The sequence below is a fragment of the Sapajus apella genome, unplaced genomic scaffold (assembly GCF_009761245.1).
Source record: "Sapajus apella isolate SASKATOON/1434 unplaced genomic scaffold, GSC_monkey_1.0 scaffold4, whole genome shotgun sequence".
NCBI lineage: Eukaryota > Metazoa > Chordata > Mammalia > Primates > Cebidae > Sapajus > Sapajus apella.
Window position 1 is genome coordinate 36683752 of NW_022436944.1, and position 24198 is coordinate 36707949.

General features: G+C 40.1%; 1 protein-coding gene and 1 long non-coding RNA gene across 4 annotated transcripts in view; one reads left to right on the plus strand and one right to left on the minus strand.

Annotated features, from left to right (window-relative positions):
• ANKRD28 (ankyrin repeat domain 28) overlaps positions 1-12343 on the minus strand; it is a 198113-nt gene extending 185770 nt beyond the window's left edge. The window contains exon 1 of one of the 3 annotated variants that reach the window (XM_032258975.1): positions 11908-12343. Coding sequence is in view for 1 of the 3 variants with exons in the window: in XM_032258968.1 (XP_032114859.1) it covers positions 11908-11934 (27 nt within the window). In the remaining 2 variants the exon portion in view is untranslated. The remainder of the gene's footprint in view (positions 1-11907) is intronic. The other 2 variants (XM_032258968.1, XM_032258999.1) reach the window with 2 other exon arrangements.
• Positions 12344-12570: 227 nt separating this feature from the next.
• LOC116542297 overlaps positions 12571-24198 on the plus strand; it is a 75331-nt gene continuing 63703 nt past the window's right edge. Inside the window, exon 1 of the long non-coding RNA XR_004265151.1 lies at positions 12571-12689. This is a non-coding gene — a long non-coding RNA (uncharacterized LOC116542297). The remainder of the gene's footprint in view (positions 12690-24198) is intronic.

The following is a 24198-nucleotide window of genomic DNA, read 5'->3' on the forward strand; positions in this document are numbered from 1 at the left end:
CTTCTAGCATGCTCTATCCACTTAGGCCCTCTAGTCAAATCTGCAGGAGTCACTAAAGAGTCATCCTTCTCCTTCAGCCCCTACAACCCAGTTATGAAGTCCTATCAATTTCACATCCTAAATATCTCTGAGATCCATCCCGTTTGCCAATGTCTTAGGTTAAACCTCTTATCAAATGGATAGCACTTCCTACCAGTTCCACCTGCCTCCAGCTTCACCCTCAACACAAACCTATATTCTACACTATCTTCCAGGATGCATTGAAAATACAAATCCTATATGGATTCCCTGCTTTGCCTCTTCCATGGCTCACCACTGCTTTCAGAATAAAGTTCCAACTTAGAACTCAGCACATAGGATCTTCATGATTTGGCCCTTATCTCCATCAGGGTCATCTCTTCTCAGTTCAAGTATTCTGTGTTGTAACCGTATTTACTTCTTGACAGTTCTCCAAACATACTCTTATGTCCTTTGGAGGCTGGTATAGCGCTTGATGCACGATAAAATCAGAGTTGAATGAGTTTATAAACAGTCATGCTGAATTTGGGGCAAGAAAAATGTAGCTAATTGGAATTATGAAAGAGGCAAATGTTAAAGAGATTCAAACTTAGGTGAAAACTCAAAACCAGAGCCACAATTTTGGGAATCACCATTAAAGAAATAGTATGTGGAAGTCTTTAAGAATGAAGACGCTCTGACAATAATGTGACCTTGGTTGAAACCAGCGGATTTTTCTTTCCTAAACTTTCATTATACCCAAATAGCTACGCTGCCCAAGACAGGGGCTAGTATTTAATATCCATGTTTAAGAAGCTAACAATGCTTGAATACAGTGGCTCACACCTGTAATCCCAGTGCTTTGGGAAACCAAGGTAGGAGGACCACTTGAACCCAAAAGCTGAAGACCCTGCTTGGGTAACAGAGGGAGACTCATCTCTACAAAACAATTTAAAAATTAGCCAGGCATAATGGCACATGCCTGTGGTCCCACCTACTCAGAAGGCTGAGGTGGGAGGATCGCTTGAGCCCAGATGATCGAGGCTACAAGTTGGTCATGATCACACTACTGGCACTATAGTCTGGGTGACAAAGTGAGAACCTATCCCAAAAAAAAAAAAAAAAAAAAAGAGCAGCAGCTAACAATCAACAAACTAGTAGTAGAAAGGAACTTCCTCATCCTAATAAAACCATCTATGAAAAACCAACAGCTACATAAAACTTAATGATGAAAGAAGATCACAAGACAAGGACGTCTACTCTCACCACTTCTACTGAACATTGTACTGGAGGTTCTAGTCTGAGCAAGTAAGCAAGGAATAAGCAGCATCCAGACTGGAAAGAAAAAAGTAAAATTATCTCTAGTTATGGATATTATCTGTATACAGAACAAAATTGGGACTCCACTAAAAAATCATTAGTGCTAATAAGAAAGTTCAACAGGCTGGGCAGTGGCTCACGCTTGTAATCCCAGCACTTAGGTAGGCTGAGGCAGGCAGGTCATGAGATCAGGAGGTGGACGCCAGCCTGGCCAACACAGGTCTCCACTAAAAATACAAAAATTAGTTGGGTGTGGTGGCGGGTACCTGTAATCCCAGCTTACTCAAGGGGCTGAGGCAGGAGAATCGCTTGAACCAGGGAGATGGAGGTTGCAGTGAACCAAGATCGCACCACTGCACTCCAGCCTGGGCAACAGAATTAGGCTCTGTCTCAAGAAATAAGAAAAAGTTCAACAAACTTGTAGGATCCAAGAGCAATATATAAAATGACTTGTATTTCTACACATTACTAATAAACAATCTAAAAATAAGAAAATTCCATACACAACAGTATTTAAAAACCTTAGAACTGTAACAAAGTCCAAAACTTGTACTCTTGAAACTATGAGATTAAAGATCCTTAATAAATGGAAAGCATCCCATGTTCATAGAAAGACTTATTAAGATGGCAATATTTCCCAAATTGACCTATTGATTCAATGCAATATCTATCAAAATTACAACAGTCTTTTTGGCAAAAATTGACACATGGATGCTAAAATATGGTAATTCAATGGACCCATAAAAGCCAAAATCTTGAAAAATAAAAACAAAGTTGGAATACTTGCACTTTCCAATTTCAAGCTTACTACTGAAGGAGTAAAGGATGTGTCATACCAAGGTAAGTCAGATTGGTATAGTGATTATTTTGAGCTGAAAACATTAGAGAAATTGCAGTTTCCTACAAAGACGGGATGAGCTAACTTGTCTCTTCCTACACATGGCAAGACATAAAAATTTCTCTAGGAAGGGTAGCCTCACCATACCAGGGAGAGAAAATAACCCTTACGACCAGAGACTTGGAACTGGAAGCTCTAATGGACCTGAATAAATATTCTTAAGGAAGTAATCCTTATTTTCCACCTGTTACACGCTCCTCCCCAATGTATCTCCTAGTGGCTCCCCTAGAAAATGTTCTGCCCCAGCCAGATTTTCTTTGTTGTATCATTTCTTCTCAAATTTATCATTCTTTGTCTAAAAAGTATAAAAGCATTTGGCTTGGGTCACTTCTTCAGAATTCAATCTCTTGTGAAGATCACCATGTATAGGGAAAACGAATTAAATTTGTATATTTTTATCTTGTTAATCTGCCTGATGTCAATGTAGTTTCTAGACTCGGTTGAAGAGCCCAGTAAGAGGTTAAAGCGGAGCTGGAAGCGATCTCTGACTAGGTACACCACAAAGGTACAGTTACCAAGACAGCATGGCACTGGCATAGGGACAAGACATATAAACCAATGGACTAGAACTGACAGCCCAGCAATAATCTCTCACATTTCCAGTCAACTGATTTGTGATACAGATGCCAAGACAATTCAATGGGGGAAAGATTAGTCTTTTCAACAAATGGCACTGGGACTATTGGATATCTATATGAAAAGAAAAAAAAAAAAAGAAAAAGACGTTGAAATCCTACCTCATAGCATATACAAAACAACTCAAAATGGATCACAGACCTAAATGTAAGAGCTAAAACTTTTCCTTTTATTAGTTCCTTAGGACTAACAAATGAACATAATGGATGACCATAAATTGGTAGCTTCAAAAACAGAAATGTGTTCTCTCACAGTTGTAGAGACTACTAGTCTGAAATCAAGGTGACCTTCTGAACACTAGCGGAAAATCCTTCCTTGCCTTTTCTAGCATCTGGGTTCCTGGAGTTAAGCTCAGAACTGCATGACTCCAACCTTTGCCTCCACCTTTACACGGCCTTCTCACCTACTGTCTCTGTCTTCTACTCTGTCTCTCTTATAAGAACACCTGCCATTTGGATTTAGGGCCTACCTCAAACCAGGATGATCTCATATCAAGATCCCTAACTTAACTGCATCTGCAAAGACCCTTTTTCCAACTAAGGTTACATTCACGGGTTCCAGGGGTTAGGACTTGGACATCTCTTTAGGGGGGACTACTATTCAACCCACTTAATTCTTATCTGAAAACACTGGAGTATATCTTCATGACCTTGGATTAGGAAAGGATTTCTTAGCTATAACAGCAAAAGCACAAGCAACCAAAAAAAAAAAAAAAAAAAAAAAAAAAAAAAAAGGAAAATGGAACTTCATAAAATTAACTTTTGTGCTTCAAAAGAATACCATCAACAGAGTAGCAAGACAACCCTCAGAATGGGAAAAAATTTCTGCAAATCATGTCTGATAAGGGACTTGCATCTAGAATACACAACTCCTAGAACTCAATAACTGTAAGATTAGAAAATATATATTTGGCCTTCCTCATTTCTTGACATACAACTTCTAAAACCCTTGGAATCTCTGAAGTGATAAGAATATCTTTTGCATGCTAATAAAACAAGTGGTGGCTCCCAGTCCCTAGGCAGCTTCACCTGGAAGACCAAGGCATGATCAGAGGATAGAACTTTCAACCCCATAATCTCAAACTCTGGGGAAGGAAAGGAGCTAAAGATTAAGCTGAGCACAAATAGCCAACAATTTAATCAATTACATCTATGTAATGACGCCTCCTTAAAAATCCAAAAAGCCAGGCCAGGTGCAGTGGCTCATGCCTGTAATTCCAGCACTTTGGGAGGCGGAGGTGGATGGATCACGATGTCAGGAGATTCTCCTGCCTCAGCCTTCCGAGTAGCTTGGATTACAAGCTCCCGCCACCACACTCGGCTGACTTTTGTATTTTTAGTAGACACAGGGTTTCACCATGTTTCCAAGGCTGGTCTTGAACTCCTGACTTCATGATCCGCCCAACTCAGCCTCCCAAAGTGCTGGGATTACAGGTGTGAGCCACCGCACCCAGCCTTCAAGTGGAAACAGTCTTATGGGACTGTGCTTGTGGATCTGACAATATCTACAGGTATACAGTGTCAGAACTAAACTGAATGAGAAAAAATGTAAATACAAACGTCTATGAACTGAAAGTGGATAAATAAAATGTGGTATATCCATGCAATGGAATATTATTCAGCAATTAAAAATAAACACTGATACTTGCTACAAGAGTGGATGAACCCTCAAAACACACTAAGTGAAACAGGAAAGTCTTCAGAGACAGAATAGCAGTTTTCTAGAGGCTGGCAAGAATGGAGGTTTGGGGGATGATGGTTTAGGGGTAAAGAGGTTTGTTTTGGGCATGATAAAATGTTCTAAAATTGATTTTGGTGGTACTTGCACAGCTTTGTGAATATACTGTAAAACACTGAATTATACAATTTAAGTTTGTGTATGAATCACATCTCAATAATGCTGGTTAAAAAATAAAAAACTATCAAACTTTTTAATACAGAAACTGTTTAAGAGAAAAGGCTGTCTTGCTATACTAATTTATACGTCCTTATTATAAAACCTGGTGTTTTGTTGTTGTTGTTGTTGTTGTTGTTGTTTTTAGTACTTTTGGCAATAGAAATAAATGTAATGCTCATCTATAACAACTCTTATTCTAAGGTTCTGAAACAAGTATTTCTCTACTCAATTGCCTTTTTAAAGTATTTTTACTGTCTTGTGCTAGATGTTTTAATATTATCTTTGGCCTTAAATCATGAGCAATACAAAATACATACCTTCAAATTTATAAATAGATAAATTTAGATGAGTAAACCCTTACCAAGAAGACTTTCAACCTAAATTGACTTGGCAAAAGTAACATTTTCACAAAAGTTAATAGGCATAATAATTCTATCCAGACTCTACTATGTAAGCCAATCAGCATACACATGGAAGAATCCTGGTAACTTTTTTTTTTTTTTTAAATCAGTATCGCATAAGGAGAGTAGATGAATCACTTAACAGCATAACTAAGATGAAGGAAGGGAATGGAAATTAAACCTGAAGTATTTCAAAAATTAAATCATTTCAACTTTACATTGTATACAATATCCCAGTAACAGTTTAAAATGTTACTGTTTTAAGAAAGTAATCATTTCATTAATTTTGGCTTTAAATTTAAGGTATTACTTTGTGGCTGATTTGATATATGAACTGCCCATAATTCACATCATATTTTGCCCATATTCAAAACAAAAGACATAATCTTGAACTATTTTCTCCAAGCACAGGACATTTTCCATGGGCATCTCACCCCAGCCCAGAATGAGCATATTCACTGAAAATAAATTTTACATTAGACTAGAACATTAAAAAGGAAATAAGACAAAATGCTGAAAAACTTAATGTATACCAAATCTAGCTATTTGGGTTAACTGTTCCTTACTATAATCAGTTTAACTGTATTTTCATAATGTTGAATTTACTCTACTGGAGCTATGTAACAAAAAATTACCAATTATCATACAAATCTAAGACACTCTCAATTGTAGATATAAATAGGTTGTTAATATAGCTATGAGAAATATGTTAAGACATACTCATTCTAACTTTTGCTTAGTACTTAATGTTCTCAGTCTGTACTAAAAATATTTTATGTATGTTCTGATTTACAGCAGTAGCGATCTAACTGGTATTGGGTGTCCCTGTTTGTGTGCCTTTTGTAATCTACTCTTCTAAAACCTATAATGGTTCTCTAACTTTTGGTGATCACGGAACCCTCTGAGAATCTAATAAATTTATCAATCCTCTTGAGTAAACTACACACCTGCACATTCTTGCCAAAACCTTCAGAAGTCCAAACTTCTCAGCCTGGGATTCAAAGTACTTAGTGTAGTCACTGTTAACTTAGCTAATTTAACTTCTCTCTTTTCCAACTACACACACCAATCAAGAGTATCTCCTCATTACCCCAATCATCTTTCCTGGCTTGCCTTCACAGTTCCCTCTTGTTGCCTTCATTGAAAACTGTTTGCTTTCAACATCCACAAATACTTCTGGTGAACCTAAAATACCTCCCCTGCCATGAGGGTTTCCCTCTACTTAAAATCAGATTATCTGATCTTTTGAATTCTAAAACATGTCATCTGCACCTCTTATGGAGCGCACACTAGGTTCTATTTTGTATTATAAAAGGTATCCAAAAAGTGAAGAAACACAGAACTTGTTTTTGAACTGTATGTTTCACTTTCAAATAATACACTCCATATGTTTTCCTTCAGCCTCTATAAACCTCTTCATGTGATGTATCTCACTTACCCTACATCTACGTGTTTTTCCCCCTCTTCTAGTCACTAAGATCTGTAACGGTAGAGACAGTAGCTACTTCACCCTTGTGTCCTCCATCATCTCCAGCACAAAACAGGAAGACAGACTGGGTATGGTGACTCACGGCTATAATCCCAGCACTTTGGGAGGCCAAGGCAGGTGGATCACAAGGTCAAGAGATCAAGACCATTCTGGCTAACAGGGTGAAACTTCATCTCTACTAAAAATACAAAAATTAGCTGGGCATGCTGGCCCGCACCTGTAGTCCCAGCTACTCGAGAGGCGGAGGCAGGAGAATGGCTTGAGCCCAGAAGGCAGAGATCACGCCACTGCACTCCAGCCTGACAATGGAGCAAGACTCTGTCTCAAATCACTCCAGCCTGACAATGGAGCAAGACTCTGTCTCAAATCAAACTGACAAATAAGACAAGACACTTGCTACATACAGTACCTGAATACCTGGGCATCAGTGTTCTTCAGGCATTTCATGCATTCTGTATCCCCAATTATAAGATTTCTCAAGAATCGTTTTTTGTTTTTTTTTTTCTGAAAGACCAAACAATGTTCCACTCTTATTGTGTACTTGGTCAAAGGAGAACTTATTAACTATCCAAAATAGTGGTTAAGTTATTCACATGCACCCAACGCCTTTCTCAATGATATATGCCAACCATGTTTTAAAAAACCCAACACCTTAAACATACCTATCCTCACCATTAACCCACAAAGGAGCACGTAAAGATGGCTCCTACACAAAAATGATCCAAATGTAAAAGCTATTATCCTTTAGTCCTGCTGCAAACAAAGTTTATAAAACAAATTCCGAAAACAGAAATAAATACCTTCCCAGATCTCACATTTCCATACTACAGGAGACAGTGAGATGACCTAAGTACAGGACTTTTTTTTAGGAATTCCTTAACATGATACAAAAATTTACGACCAACAGATTCATGCTACAACATGGATGAACGTCAAAAATATGCTAAGTGAATGAAATGCGACACAAAAGGCCACATACTGTATGATTTCACTTATCTGAGATATCCAGAATAGGCAAATTCAGAGACAAAGTAGATTAGTGGCTGCCAGGGGCTGGGAGAAGGGGGAAATGGAGAGTAATAGCTAATGGGCATGGGGCTTCTTTCTGGAAATGATAAAAATGTTTTGGGATTAGATGGTCTTTTTCCATCTAATAATGATTGCACAGTTTGGTGAATATACTAAAAACCACTCAACTGTACCCTTTAAGAGGGCAAATTTTATGATATATAAGCTTTATTTCCATTTTTAAAAACTGTTTTGACCATGCTGGCTGTTTTACTTAGAAGAAAACTGTATTTAACAGGAATCCTGTTTTGCATTTTCTTCAAACTTATCTAAAACAGCAATTATAAATTAGTTCCTTACTGGCCCCTTTTTAAAACCAAAGCATTGTCAATGGTAGCTACCAACTTGCCAACGTTACAAATTCCTGTAGAGAGTGATTTTGTCTAGCAATCTGAATTTTTGGTTTAAAAAAAAAAAAGGGAATTCTAAAAAATGCCAGGCACACCAGCAATGCAACAATGGCCTGGAGCTAGACAGCAACTAACATACTTGTTGTTGTTCCTATTTGCCATGATGCCCACTACTCCCTATTGTCTTCTAAACACTAAAGCTCAATGTCAATTACCAGTTAGCTTACTAGCTGTGAGTCTATGATCCCTAATCTAAACAACCTTCTACCCTTCTTATCTGTTGATAAAAATGTAATCACATGATCAAAATGTAATCATATGTGATTACATTTTAACATACCAACTGCAAGAATAAAAATCATGACACTGATATCTGTTAGCAAAAACCCTGCAATTGTCACAAATTCATTCAAATTCAAGTAAAATTCAGGGAAAAAACATGTGTCCATTCCATTAAACACAAAACAAATTATTTTCAGTTTACAATTAAAAATCATTTTCGTCTACTCATAGAAAGCAGTGCAGTAATAACTTTTCACCCCCATAATTAAGTGGTGGCACAAAATTGAGAGAAAATTATCTCATTCAAATTGATTGGCTATGAGAACAAATTGCTTTACTTACTGATTGTATATTTAAACCATCTAGAACCCTCCTGATGCTTAAATACGCAAAGAAAAACAACTCTTTTGCATTTGTATCTTATACGTATTTAACCGTATTTACAAATGATGGAAGAAAACAAAATACAAGGTGAATAGGGAAATATACCTAGAAAAGTAGATTCTACGACTTCCTACATCGTGTATATAAGGTTTTTGAGGTAAAAGCCATGGCAAGTATATTCCAGCTTTAAAAGTCTGTGTGTCCGCCGGGCGCGGTGGCTCACACCTGTAATCCCAGCACTTTGGGAGGCCGAGGCGGGTGGATCACGAGGTCAAGAGATCGAGACCATCCTGGTCAACATGGTGAAACCCCGTCTCTACTAAAACTACAAAAAATTAGCTGGGCATGGTGGCGCGTGCCTGTAATCCCAGCTACTCAGGAGGCTGAGGCAGGAGAATTGCCTGAACCCAGGAGGCGCAGGTTGCAGTGAGCTGAGATCGCACCATTGCACTCCAGCCTGGGTAACAAGAGTGAAACTCCGTCTCAAAAAAAAAAAAAAAGTCTGTGGGTCCTTATCCTTATCTTCTCCATACTGCTTTCCAATAGATGGGAAAGTTTAAGAGAATTTGCTTTCCATTTCATTTTTACTATCATTTCCAATAGCTAATAAAACATCAACATAAGGCCGGGTGCTGTGGCTCTCACCTGTAATCCCAGCACTTTGAGAGGCTGGGGCCAGTGGGATCATGAGGTCAGGAGACGGAGACCATCCTGGCCAACATGGTGAAACCCCGGGTCTACTAAAGATACAAAAATTAGCTGGGCATGGTGGCACGTGCCTGTATTCCCAGCTACTTAGGAGGCTGAGGCATGAGACTCACTTGAACCCAGGAGGCAGAGGTTGCAGTGAGCCAGGGTTGTGCCACTGCACTCCAGCCTGGCAACAGGAGCAAACTTTTTTTTAAAAAAAAAAAAAAATCAACATAGTAAGATGACCTCTAAAAACAACTATTCCCTTTAAACTAAGCAAAACCAAACTTACTTCTCAAAGTCTTCCAAAAGAGAGACCAGATGAGCCAATTACTTGGTAGTTTAGAGGTAAACCTCACTGTTCTTTCTCCCTGAACCATTAAGTTTACAGGGTACTATTTATTTATTTAGAGATGGAGTCTCTGTCGCTCAGGCTGGAGTGCAGTGTCGTGATCTCAGCACACTGCAACCTCCACCTCTCGGGTTGAGTAGATTCTCCTGCCTCAGCCTCTCCAATAGCTGAGATTACAGGTGCGTGCCACCACACCCGACTAATTTTTGTATTTTGAGTAGAGACGGGGTTTCATCATGTTGGCCAGGCTGGTCTCGAACTCCTGACCTCAAGTAATCTGCCCGCCTCTGCCTCCCAAAGTGCTAGGATTACAGGCATGAGCCACCACGCCCAGCTGCAAGTGACATTTTAAAGCTCAACATTACCACTGAATATTAATGGATATTATGTAAGACTGGAGTGGCATCACAATTTTCTCACAATTGCAATTCCAAAATACACAATGCAAAGGTGCAATTGGAATTATGTCCAACTGAAAAACACAATCCTGTTTCTGTTTAAACCTGATGGTGAATCAAATATGAGGTTCTCCTAAAACTTCACCAAATTTCGAATGCACACAGTAATTAATCTAAATCACAAAAACAACTTTTTCAAAAATACAGGACTAAAAACAAAAGAAAACATCAGTCATTACTTCAACCATTAACAATGGAAGCACAAAGTGCCATCTGACTAGTAAAGGTTACTGGAAAACCCAGATCTCGAGTTTCACACTGTTAAGAGTGTAAGACGCACGGACTGTACTGGAATTAGCAGAAATGGTTTCTACTATAACTGTGCTTTGCCTGCTATTCTCTAACACTGCTGTCCAGTAGCACTATCTGAAATGAGATAAAGGTTCTATGCCTGTCCTATTCAGTACAATAGCCAATAGATACATGTGGCTACTGAGCACTTAAAATGTAGCTAGCAAAACTAAGACACTTAGTTTTTTAATTAAATTGCTACACGTGGCGAGTGGCTCCCTTACAGGACAGAACATTGCTATAATTTGAAATACAAGGTAGAAACTGTATTGACTAAACTGTAGAGTTTTTCGGTTTCATGCCCTCACGCTGTTAACAACAGGCATGACCATTCTGATACCAAAAGTTACACAAGGTCAGCGATCAGCCTAAACATAAAATAAAATTTACTTATGAAATGAGAATTCTTCATTTTACTTAGATTCAAAATTTAAGGTACAATACTTACTAAGTAATATGAAAAATACGTCTCAGGTTCTTCCCCATTGTTTTTGCAAACGGGGTGCTCACTTTCAAAATAGTTTTCCAAAGCATGCAAGTTATTTTCCCTTTAAATCTGTTCAACATCTTCCGTTCAGGAAAACAAATGGCAAAAATTAAGTTCTCAGCACTAGTCAGTGTCCTGTGACAAAGTAATGTGTAAATTTCACACATTAATTTTCCTTTTCCTTAAAAGAGGATAAAAATGTTTGGCAGCGTCCGGATCTTTCAAAAGCCTTATTACCCATCTTTCCAAGTTTTTAGGTGTACCAATCATTCAGATACAGTTGCGATTTCGTTCCTAGATACAAAGCATTTTTGCAGTTCCAGAGAGTCAAAAGTGTTTTTGGCACAGGTATTCCTTGACCAGCTCTTCCTTAAGTCAAGAAAAGTAACAAGATGGTGCACAAAATGTCAAAAGAAAACAAGTCTGGAAACTAGCACTGAGTAGCTAGTCGCTAAGCAGAATCAACTGCCTTTAACCCGGAGAGAGTGCCTCATACTACCCAGCCAAGCAAACAGAGCAAGGTCGTGACCCTGGGTCACGGCCGCTAGCACCGCTCCCGCCCGGCAGCGGGAAGCCACCTGTTAGGCCTGAGCCTCACCTGGCAAAAAAGAGGAAGAGCTTGCCCGGCAGCTCTCCCGACGCGAGGGCGGTGAGCTTGGAACCCGCCCCTCTCGCTGCGGCGGCCAGACCCCTGGCTGCACGTGGGCTTCACCCGGGCCCCGGCGGCTCTGACAGGCGGGTCTCCCGCGGACCCCGGCCCGCCGCCTTGCGCCGGTCCCTGGGGTGGGACCTCCGTTTCTCTCGCATCCACCCCGCCGAGGGGGCGCCCAGGCGGCACACACCGCCGGTCCGTCCTGCTTCCCTTCCTCCCCGGACGGCGCGATCCCGCCCTGCCGCCCCTCACCTACCTGGTCGCGGAGTTTGAGGAACGCCATGGCGGTCGCTTCCGCGCCCACTCCAGCCTCCACCGCCTCCGCTGCCGCCGCCGCCCGGCCCACCGCTCCGCCCCAGTAGCCTCGGCCGCTGCCCTGGACCGGCGGGTCGGCGGCCGGCTACGCTGAGGAGACCTCGGGCAGGGGGCGGCGCCGCCTCCCAGGCCGCCCGCCGCCACCGCCGCCGCCGCCGCCGAGAGGTGAGGAGCCCGGCCGGTCCCGCCTCCTCTTCTGAGGACTCCCCGCCCTCTTCCTTCCTTTCTTTCTCCTTCCCTCTGCTGCCTCCCGGAGCAGCCCTACCCGCCGCTGCCGCCGCCGCCGCCTCCTCACGCCCCCTTCCCGAAATACCCTGGCAGCCCCCGCGGCCGCGCCGTTCCAGCCCGCGGCAGCGGCGGCATCCAAACTCCACAATATTACCACCACCGCCTGCCGCGATTGGCGGCCGCGCGGGGGAGAGGCCAGAGTAAGCCGAGCGCCCATTGGCCACGCCGCCGCGCTCGCTGGTACCCCCCGCCTCCCGCGGAGGGAGGGGCGGGGGGAGGAAGCCGCGAGGGTGGGCGCGGAGCCGCGGCGCGGGCGGGGCGGGGGAGTCGGGAGGGGCGCGGGCCGCGGGAGGGCGGCCAGGTGTCCCGGCTCCCGGGCGCGCGCTTCAAGCGTGGTGGGCGGAGCCCGGGGAGGAGGGGGGTGGGAAACGGCCCGGGACTCGCACGTGGAGGTAGAGGGCGGAAGCCTACCTCAGCCAGGGCAAGCCTGAGGAGGTGGGTGAGGGGCCGGAAGGGATAGGAGGGGTGGGCATCTGGGGGCTGCGGCGAGTGGCGACCGGTGAGCCGGACTTGCACGTGGAAAAAGCGTGAGAATGCGCCCCTGGGTTTGGGGAGGGTGAGGGAGCCAAGGAGTGGGATGAGAGGTGGTCACGGAATGGGGGGCGCTGCTCTCCTCCCGGGGGGCTGCAGGCCGAGACCGGATGAGGGGCGGGGGTGATGCTGGCACTCTGGACGGAAGGGCGTCGTCTTCGCAGCCGAACAGGTTGTGGACACCCAATCCTTTTTCTGCCTGCAGTCCCAATCCGAAGCTAAACTGTGTGGTTTTTCCCTTGAAAGCTCCCCAGCCAGGCTTGCTCCCTCCACCCCGTCTTTCGTATCTGAAGGGTTTTGCCTCCCACTCGACAGAAACCAATTTTCTTTAAAAAAAAAAAAAGTGCAGGATTTCCAATAAATAGCATCCTTGGATGGAGGAGAAGAGGAATGACTCCCTCACCCTGCCATACACACCCCCACGCCACCCCGCAGCTCTGAAACGGCTTTTCTTTCTTAGGCAGCCGCACGCTGTTGCCATTCCAGGCTCGTGTGGGAGAAGATTGTTGTGCGCCTGGGTCTGTCTGCCCGGGCGGTTCCAGCCCCTGGTTTATAAAAGGTGCAGATGGTTAAAACACAGACGTGTGACGTCAGGCTCGGTTTTTAAAAGTCCCCTCTTCCCCTACATCAATTGTGTCTCTTGGGATGGACTTTATTTAGAGAATCGATTCGAGCCTAATGGCAGTCTAGAGGAATGGAGATCTTCGTCAGGACTATCAGGTTATTATAATGCTGCACTTATAACAAAAAAAACTTAGCTTTAGCCACGCAAAAAAATGAAAATAGAGTGCAAGATCAAAAACACCTGATTAACTGATAATACGACCCTTCCAGTATTCTTTGACATAGCCATGCCATGGTTCCATTGAAACGATTTCTCAGCTAAAATTACGTCCCTCATCGTGATATTTTCTACTTAAAATGGAGGAATTCTCGTAACTGTGATCTAACCATCATAATGAGGCTAAAAAGGAAATTAAACTGCTCTTGCTTTGCATTCTCTTCAGTAGCTCCTTTCCCCTTTATTTCAACTCTAGCGGATAAATAGGGATGCTGTTTGTCACTGAACCCCTCCTTATTAGTTCAGTGAGGGTGAATGAGTTAATGTTGTGAAAGCATTTGAGTTCTCCAAAACAAAGGTGTTGTGATAATATTACTAGGGTACTTTGTGATTATAAATTAGCTTTGTAAACGATTACCTATGTGCCATATCCAATCCAGTCCAGTTCTATCTTAGTCTAAGAGTGTTAGGATTTACCCTCATTTTTAAGTAAGCCTGTTAAGCAGTATGGATGTTGAGTCAGGAATTAATACATTCTTCCTCTTTCCCCCAAATATTCTCTCCTTTATGTTAAAGTTCTAGAATTTAAAAACACGATGAGAACCTGATTAGGAACATGGCAAAGATTAATTTTTAGGAGAATGTAAGTATTCGAGAGTATGAATTTATGGATGGAATATGCATTTTAATGGATTTTGTGATTGAAGCTATGTAAATTATCTAATTAACAATTATTAATGAAAGTGTTTTATGATGTACCATCTGCATTATAGTAGGCATGGAGCCCTCCTTATAGATGATGCTTCAGACCTAGCTGGGTTCTCACCCTTCTGCACCATGGACATCATTTAACCTCTCTGTGTGTTAAGTTTCAACATTCCTAAAAAACTAAGCTTAACATTACCTGGCCTACTCATCTCACACAGTCAGATAAGATAATGATATGAAAGGCCGTGGAAAACTCCGAAGGACCATTATGATATATTATCACTATGATGGCAACTACAGGGTACTTCAAAAAGTTTGTGGAAAATAGAATTAAAGATTAAATTTAAAAATATAAACTTTATTTCTCAACATAAAATCTATCAAGTTCCAGATGATAAGCAATAATACCAGCCATTTGGTTTATCCCTAAAGAACTGAGGGTCCTGAGAATTTAACCATGTCAATACAGTCTTTTTTACATTAATAATATAATGTTAATAACAATAAAAATGTGCACCTTTTAAAAAAGTGTTAAGATTAGGAAACAAAAATAAGTCAGAAGGAGCCAAATTAGGAATATGAGGTAGATGCCTAATGGTTTTCCATCAAAACCCTAACAAAATTGCCCTTATTTGATGAGAAGAATCAGCAGGTGCATTATGGTGGAGAAGGACTCTCTAATGAAGCTTTATTAAGCATTTTCCTGCTAAAGCTTTGACTTTCTCAAAAACACTTTGATAATAAGCAGATGTTATTGTTCATTGTCCCTCCAGAAAGTCAAGCAAATTGTTTTGAATATTGACTGTTGCCATGACCTTTGTTCTTGACTGATCTGCTTTTGCTTTGACTGGACCCCTTTTACCTCTTGGTAGCCATTGCTTTGATTGTGCTTTGTCTCCAGGATCATACTGGTAAGGCCATGTTTCATCTGTTAGAATTCTTTGAAGGCGTGTTTTAGGGTCTTGATCCTACTTGTTTAAAATTTATACTGAAAGCTCTCCTCTTGCCTGAAACTGATCTGGGCCCAATGGTTTGGGCACCCATTGAGTTGAAAGTTTGCTCAACTTTAACTTTTCAGTCAGAATTATGTAAGCTGAACCAATTGAGATGTCTGTGGTATGGGCTATTGTTTATGCGGTTAATCATCAGTCTTCTTCAGTTAGGGTACCAGCAAGATTTTTTTCTCGAAAATTGACGTGGATGGTCTGCCACCGTGGGCTTTATTGTCTTGGCCCTTCTTTACAAGTTATCCATTTGTAAACTGATTTTGGGGGGTGGCATTGTCCTCATAAACTACTCATAAAGCATCAGTGATTTCACCCTTCTTGCATGGAAGCTTCACCATAAATTTGATGTTTGTTCTTGCCTCAATTTTAAGAGTATTCCTGTTGTTCTAAAAGGGGCTCTTTTCTTCTTCTTCTTCTTTTTTTTTTTTTTTTTTGAGACAGTCTCCCTCTGTTGCCCAGATGGGAGTACAGTGGCATGATCTCAGCTCACTGCAACCTCCACCTCCCAGTTCAAGTGATTCTCCTGCCCCAGCCTCCTGAGTACCTGGAATTACAGGCATGCACCACCACGCCTGGCTAATTTTTGTGTTTTTTTGGTAGAGACAAGGTTTTACCATATTGGTCAGGCTGGTCTTGAACTCCTGGCCTCATGATCCGCCCACCTCGGCCTCCCAAAGTGCTGGGATTACAGGCATGAGCCACGGTGCCCAGCCATAGGGGCTCTTTTCAAACTAAGGTCTTATCCTTCTTAGTGCTACACACTGTGTCCTGTTCAGATACCTTATAACAAGTTAGTATAAGTTTATGTTGGTGAAAAAAAATTGAAATCTGGCAAGACACAGTGGCTCATGGCTGTAATCCCAGCACTTTGGGAGGCTGGGAGAGGTGGATCACTTGAGCCCAGGAGTTTGAAACCAGCTTGGCCAACATAGTGAAAGCCTGTTTCTTCTAAAAATACAAAAATTAGCCCGGTGTGGGAGCATGCGCCTGTAATACCAACAGTTTGGGTGAGTGAGGCACAAGACTCGCTTAAGCCTGGGAAGCAGAAGTTGCAGTAAGCCAAGATGCCACTGCTGCACTCCAGCTTGGGCAGTGGAGCAAGACTCTGTCTCAAAAAGGAAAAAAAAAAAAAGGAAAAATTAAAATCCACGCATATGTTTTTCATGATATATATTTTCCATGTACTTTTGGAAGACTCCTTGTACATTTTCATAGCTGCTGAGAGGGTAACAATTATTTATTCTGGAAAAAAAAATAGGAGAAAAAGTCTACAGCCAGGTGCAGCGGCTCATGCCTGTGATTCCAGCACTTTGGGAGGCCAAGGTGGGCAGATAACTTGAGGCCAAGAGTTTGAAACCAGCCTGGCCAGCATGGCGAATCCCTGTCTCTACTAAAAATACAAAAATGAGCTGGGTATGGTGGCACACACCTATAATCCTAGCTACTCAGGAGGCTGAGGCACAAGAGTTTCTTGAACCTGGGAGATGGAAGCTGCAGTGAGCCAAGATTGTGCCACTGTACTCCAGCCTCAATGACAGAGTAAGACTCTTTCTCAAAAAAAAAAAAAAAAAAGAAGAAGAAAAAAGAAAACTATGCAATTGAGCAAAAATTAGGTTCATGTTCAAATTCTAATATTTTGTAAATCTTTATTATAAGGCTATTCCTGCTTATAATAAAATATTTAAATATTAGGGGAATTTTTGGCACCAAAAAAAAAAAGAAAACATATCATTGACGCCAATGGGGCCAGGAACTTAATTGTTGCCAGTAATAATCTCTTTTTTCTCTATTGTTTTCTACATGTCTTTTTCTTTCTCCATTACTACATCTAGTAGCTCCAGTGACACATTTTAAGTACCCTGCAATGATGAAAAGAGTCAATATTCCTGACACATCTGAAGTAATGACTAATTGGTTGGACTAGACTCGTGCTCATGCCTCAGCCAATCACTACTGCCAGGTCTTGGAGCTGATGACAGTCTCCATTCAGAATTCATGTCCAAAATGATAGAAGGAGAGATGTTATACAGATGTGACCACCAGGGAATTTGCTGTGAGCTAGGCAGCCACACCAAATTTTATTTAGCATTCTGCTATTGTTTTTACTGTTGGGTACGTGCATAGCACCTTATATGCTTTCTTCATTTAAATTTTCTATTAACCTTTTTATGTTGGGAACTGGAGCCCAAAGAAATTGTGTGTTCCCAAACTTACCCAACTAATCAATGGCAGAGCCTGGATATGTAAGGACCTTGAAAGCCAGAAAAGCAGCTTATGATGTGGTAGGAAAAAGATAAATATTAAAGGCTTTTTAGCCAGAATCCCTATCTTATGAAAATGCACATAATAGACCAACAAAGCAGGAAAAGGGCGAGGCACAGTGCCTCACACCTATAATCCCAGCACTTTGGGAGGCCAAGGAAGGAGGACTGCTTAAAGCCAGGAGTTCAAGACCAGCCTCCCAGGAGTTTAAGAACAGCCTGAGCAGCATAGCAAGACCTCATCTCTACTAAGAATAAAAGTTATCTGGGCATGGTGGCACACATCCATACTCCTAGCTGCTTGGGAGGCTGAAGTAGGAGGATCCCTTGAGCCCAGAAGTTCAAGGCTGAACAGTGAGCTATGATAATGCCACTGCACTCCAGCCAGGATGACAGAGTGAGACTGTCTCAAAAAAAAAAAAAGGCAAAAAAAAAAAGGCAGCAAAGGTAAGTTCAGAGACCCAGAGAATGGAAGTAGAAGGTCCAACATGTATCTAAGAGCTTCAGGAGGAGAGAAGGAAGGAGAGGTGATACCAGAGATGATGTTTGAGAAATTTTCAGACTTAAAAAATGTGAGTTATCAGAGCAAAGGAGTATTCTGTCTCAAGCAGAATAAATTTAGAAATTGAGACCTGTACATAGCAGTGAAATTAAAGAATACCAAACATGACAAAATTATGTTAAAAGTTACCACTGAGAAAAGTCAAATTACCTTAAGAGAAATGGCTGTCATCCTGTCAGCAGATTTATCAGCAACAGTTGGTGACAGAAGATGATGAAAAATATTTTTGAAGTATTAAGAGACCAAAACTGGGATACTAGAATTTTATACCTAGCTAAACCATCTTTCAAGAGAAAGGACAAAATAAACACATTTTCAAAATTTAGGATGCACACATACTCATTGAAAGAAGTCCTAGACAATATACTCCAACAACAAAAAGGCTGAACCCTGAAGAAAAAATAATTAGCAAATATCTTGGTTAACATGAATCAAAGTACTTTTTAAGTGCTAGTATTTTGGAATTTTAAAACCTGGTGAAATTAAAACATCTGTTAATATCTGGTAGATGATGGTAGGTGGGAGTTTTGAGCTAAAGTATTTTAGAATTATTTAAAAGCAATGAAATATGCCTTCACTTTAGACTTTGACAAGTTATATTGGTTAAAGTTCTTTGTTGTAAACAACAGAATCCATGAAGGAATTTTTAAAATTTATAACAAAATTATTGAGAGAGCTGGAAAAACAATCCTGGGCTAAACTTGTAGAAAAAATACTCGAAACCATTCCAGAACTAACTGGCATGCTTTTTCTATCAAACACCAAATATCCGGAGCTCAACTTTTCTTCATTTGCTCCTGCTCCCAGGATCAGTGCCAGTTCTGTGTCTGGAACTTTATCTTGTAACCAGGAGAGTAGAAGCTGTGTGCAGAGCTTGTATCCTCACATTCCTTATGTTTCCAGGGTACATCTAGTAAGTAGAACCTATGTCACAGGTCTACTTTCTAACTGCAAGAGAGGCAAGAAATTTGAGTTCTGAATTCTATTCTGAGTAGGTAGGACCTATAATCAGAAAAGTATTTCAGATATAGAAAGGCAATTTAAAAGATTATGGCAACCATGAATATGACAAAATCCATTACTGATATACATGTTAAACCTTTAAAGGTATTCACTAAAATAAGAGAAATAGAATATGGAAGTTCCAAATCTATAGAAGAAAAACATGGCTTAGAGAAAATTTAGTTAATGGAATAGTCGGCAAAAAAAGAAAAAGAGAGGCACGTTAACAGCATGATAAATAAGAAACTCAAATGAGATCGTACAAAGAAGTCCAAGGATATCGTTAATCACAAACATATAAATGGATTCAATCTGTCTATAAAAAAAACAGCAAACACATTCAGACTAAATTAAAAAAAAAAAAACTTTGCAAGCTATATGGTTAAAACTGCAAAAATTTAGGGAAAGGATTTAAAAGGAACTATACAACAAGAAAATATTAATCAAAAGATTATTCATCTAATATTAATATCAGGCATAAGAATTTAAGGCAAAAAGGATTGATAGGAATTAACAAGTAATGTGTAGTCATCATAAAAGGAACTTTCCACCAAAAAGATAAACAGCCACTATGTATTCATGAACTTGTGTGCATCTAACCACATAAAGCAAAATTTGATGAAACTACGTAGAGTGATTGGCAAATGCCCCATTAAAAACAGGCCGAGTATGGTGGCTCCTGCCTGTAATCCTAGCACTTTGGGAGGTCGAGGCTGATGGATCACTTGAGGTCAGGAGTTCAAGACCAGCCTGGCCAACATGGCAAAACCCCATCTCTACTTAGAATACAAAAATTAGCTGGGTGTGATAGCACGCGCCTATAATCCCAGCTGGAGGCTGAGGAAGGAGAATCATTTGAACTTGGGACGCAGAGGTTGCAGTGAGTCGAGATCGTGCCACTGCACTCCAGTCTGGGCAACAGAATGAAACTCCTCAAAAAAAAAAAAAAAAAAAAAAAAACAGTAATAGGGAAGCAGACGAAAGGATTGAATGCCATAAAATTGATGAGCATGATATTATGTGAGATTATATGCACACACATATATAATCAATAGTTCACACCACTCCACCAAGACACTAAGTCCAGCCATTTTAGAGGTGAATTTTATCAAACATGACCTTTTCTTTGTTTTGTTTCACAAATAGTAACTAACATCAAGTGTATTAACACCAACATTCCTGATGCAGCAAATGCTTCTCACACACCTTTTATTTCAGCCCAACCCTCTTACATCCAAATTTTTCACAAGTACAGTTATTCTAAAAATAGGACCATTCAGAACCATTTCATTTATTCAAAAGCTTTTTCAAGAGGATCTCTACTTAACTGCTACAAGTATCTCTGCTGCTGACATCTTTTCTGTGGTTGAAGTAGATGAAAAATATAAATGATATACATAAGAAAAATGTGTAACAATTGTATACATAGTATAAATAAACTCTGTAAAAAAATAAAAATAAGCAAACATCTATAAATAGAAAAACTAAAAGACTGGAAGACAGTATACCATAATATTAAATGAAGTTATGTTTGAGTGACAGAATTATGAGTCATTTTTTCATTTATCTATATTTTGCATGTTTTCTTTAGTGAGAAATCACTAGTTTCCCAATATGTTGCCATTTTATATAAACTTAAATTGTAATAATTTTATTGCCACATTGGAACAAAAAAAAGACATGACATACAATGAAAATAACTGTCAGAATTATAAAATATTCTAACTGTATCAATAAATACATTAGTTATAAATGAACTAGACAGCCCCACTAAATGGCAGATATTATCAGACTGAATAAAACAAGATATACACCTGAGATTCAAAGACATAAGTAGGTTGAAAGTGAAAGATGGAAAAGATACATTATGCAGACAGTAACCACAAGAGATTGGGAGTGGCTATATTAATAACAAAATAGTGAACTAAAGAAATATTACTGGAGACATTTTGATAAAAGGTCAATACATCTAGAATGATAAATGTTATATAAGAACTGACCTCCAAAATAAATGAATGAAGCAAATTCACCAACAGTAGAGATTTAAAAGTAAGAAAACAATCCCATTTATAATAGCATTAAAAAAATGCTTAGGAATAAATTTAACCAAGGAGATGAAAGACTTATACACCAAAAATTATAAAACATCATGAAAGCAGTTGAAGAAGACACAAATAAAAGGAGAGATATCTTGTGCATATGAATCAGAAGAATGAGTATTGTTAAAATGTCCATACTATCCAAAGCAATATACATATTTAATGCAGTCCCTATCAAAATCCTGATGGCATTCTTCATAGAAATAGAAAAACAGTCCTAAAATTTGGAACTACAAGTGACCTTGAATAGCCATAGCAATTCTCAGAAAAAAAGCTGGAGGCATCACACTTCCTGATTTAAAATTATATTACAAAGCTGTAGTATTGAAAATAGTATGGTATTGGCATAAGGACAGACACATAGACCAGTGGAATATAATAGTCCAAAAATCAAACATACATGATTAACTGATTTTTAACAAGCGTACCAAGAGGACATAATGAGGAAGGGATGATCTCTTCAATAAGTCGTGCTGGGGAAACTGGATTTTCACATGAAAGAAAAAAAAAAAAAAAAAAAGGTAATTGAACCCTTATACCATGCACAAAAATCAGCTTAAAATGGATAAATGATCTAAACATAAGACCTGAAACCATAAAAGTACTAGAAGAAAACAAAAGGGAAAAACTTCTTTGCATGGCCTTGACAATGATTTTTTGGGCATCACACCAAAAGCTCAGGCTATAAAAGCAAAAATAAGTGAAAAGAGCTATAACAAAAAAATTCTTATCATCACTGGTCATCAGAGAAATGCAAATCAAAACTACATTGAGATACCATCTCACGCCAGTTAGAATGGCAATCATTAAAAAATCTAGAGACAACAGATGCTGGAGGGGATGTGGAGAAATAGGAACACTTTTACACTGTTGGTGGGAGTGTAAATTAGTTCAACCATTGTGAAAGACAGTGTGGCGATTCCTCAAGGACCTAGAAATAGAAATTCCATTTGACCCAGCAATCCCATTACTGGGTATATATCCAAAGGATTATAAATCGTTCTATTATAAGGACACGTGCACATGAATGTTCATTGCAGCACCGTTTACAATAGCAAAGACCTGGAACCAACCCAAATGCCCATCGATGATAGACTAGACAGGGAAAATGTGGCACATATACACCATGGAATATTATGCAGCCATCAAAAATGATGAGTTTGTGTCCTTTGTAGGGACATGGATGAGCCTGGAAAGCATCATTCTCAGCAAACTGACACGAGCAGAAAATCAAACACCACGTGTTCTCACTCATAGGCGGGTGGTGAACAATGAGAACACATGGACACAGGGAGGGGGGCACTACACACTGCGGTCTGTTGGGGGAAAATGGGGGAGGGATGTGGGGTGGGGAGGTGGGGAGAGATAGCATGGGGAGAAATGCCAGATATAGGTGAAGGGGAGGAAGGCAGCAAATCACACTGTCACGTGTGTACCTATGCAACAATCTTGCATGTTCTTCACATGTACCCCAAAACCTAAAATGCAATAATAATAATTAAAAAAAAAGCTATACCAAACTATAATGCTTCTGTACAGCAAAGGAAACAACAAAATGAAAAGGCAACCTACAGATTGGGAAAAAATATTTACAAACCATATCTTTGCTGAGGGGCTGATATCTAAACTTTATAAAGAATGTATACAACTCAATAGTAAAAAAACATATAAGCTGATTAAAACTGGGCAAAGGACCAGAAGAGATATTTCTCTAAAGATGACATAAACATGGCTAATAGGTATATGAAAAGATGTTCACCACCACTAATTATCAGGGAACTCAAAACTATTAATTACCATTTCACATCAGTTAGGATAACTGTTATCAAAAAGACAAGAGATAAGTATTGCCAAGAGTGTGGAGAAAAGGGAACCCTTATACACTTTTGGTGGTAAAGTAGATTGGTACAGCCATTATGGAAGACCATATAGAAGTTCCTAAACAAGGGCTAGGCACTGGTGGCTCATGCCTGTAATCCTAGCACTTTGGGAGTCTGAGGCAGGCGGGTCACCTGAGTTTGGGAGTTTGAGACCACCCTGACCAACATGTAGAAATCCCATCTCTACTAAAAATACAAAATCAGCCAGACATGGTGGCACATACCCATAATCCCAGCTACTCAGGAGGCTGAAGCAGGAGAATTGCTTGAAACCGGGAAGTGGAGGTTTCGGTGAGCCGAGATTGCACCGTTGCACTCCAGCCTGGGCAACAAGAGTGAAACTCTGTCCCTCCCCCAAGAAAAGTTCCTAAGCAAAAATAGAAGTGCCATATCACCCAGAAATCCCCTTTCTGGGTATATACTCAAAGAAAAATCCCCACAAAGATATCTGCACTCCCATGTTCACTGTGGCCTTATTCACAATAGCTAAGATTTGGAAACCGAATCTAAGTGTCTGTCAGTGGATGAATGAATGAAGGAAACGTGTTACATATACTTACACAGTGGAATATTATTCAGCCGTAAAAAGGGAGGGATCCTGCCATTTGTCACAGCATGGATGAACCTGGAAGATATTATGCTAAGAGAAATAAAACAGACACAGAAAGAACAACATTGTATGATCTCATTAATACACAGAATCTTTAAAAAAAATTCAAATATACAGAAATGCAGACTAAAACAGTGATTATTAGGAGCAAGTTGGGAAGTAGAGAAAATGGAAGAGGTAGTTCAAATGATAAAACATTGTAGGATGAATAAGTCTAGAGATCTAATGTACGAAATGAGGACTGTAGTTGGTAATCGTGTATTGCATTTGAGATGTTTGCTAAATGAGTAGACTAGATGCTCTTGTTACACAAAATGTGAGTGCCTTACACTGTGAGATGATGGATATGTTAATTTGCTTCGCCATAGGACCCATTTTACTATCCATATATATTTCACAAAATCATATTGTATACTTTAAATATACACAGTAAGAATTACTTTAAAAAGATTTCAGTACCACACTTTCAATAATTGATAAAATGAAGACTTTAACACTATCAA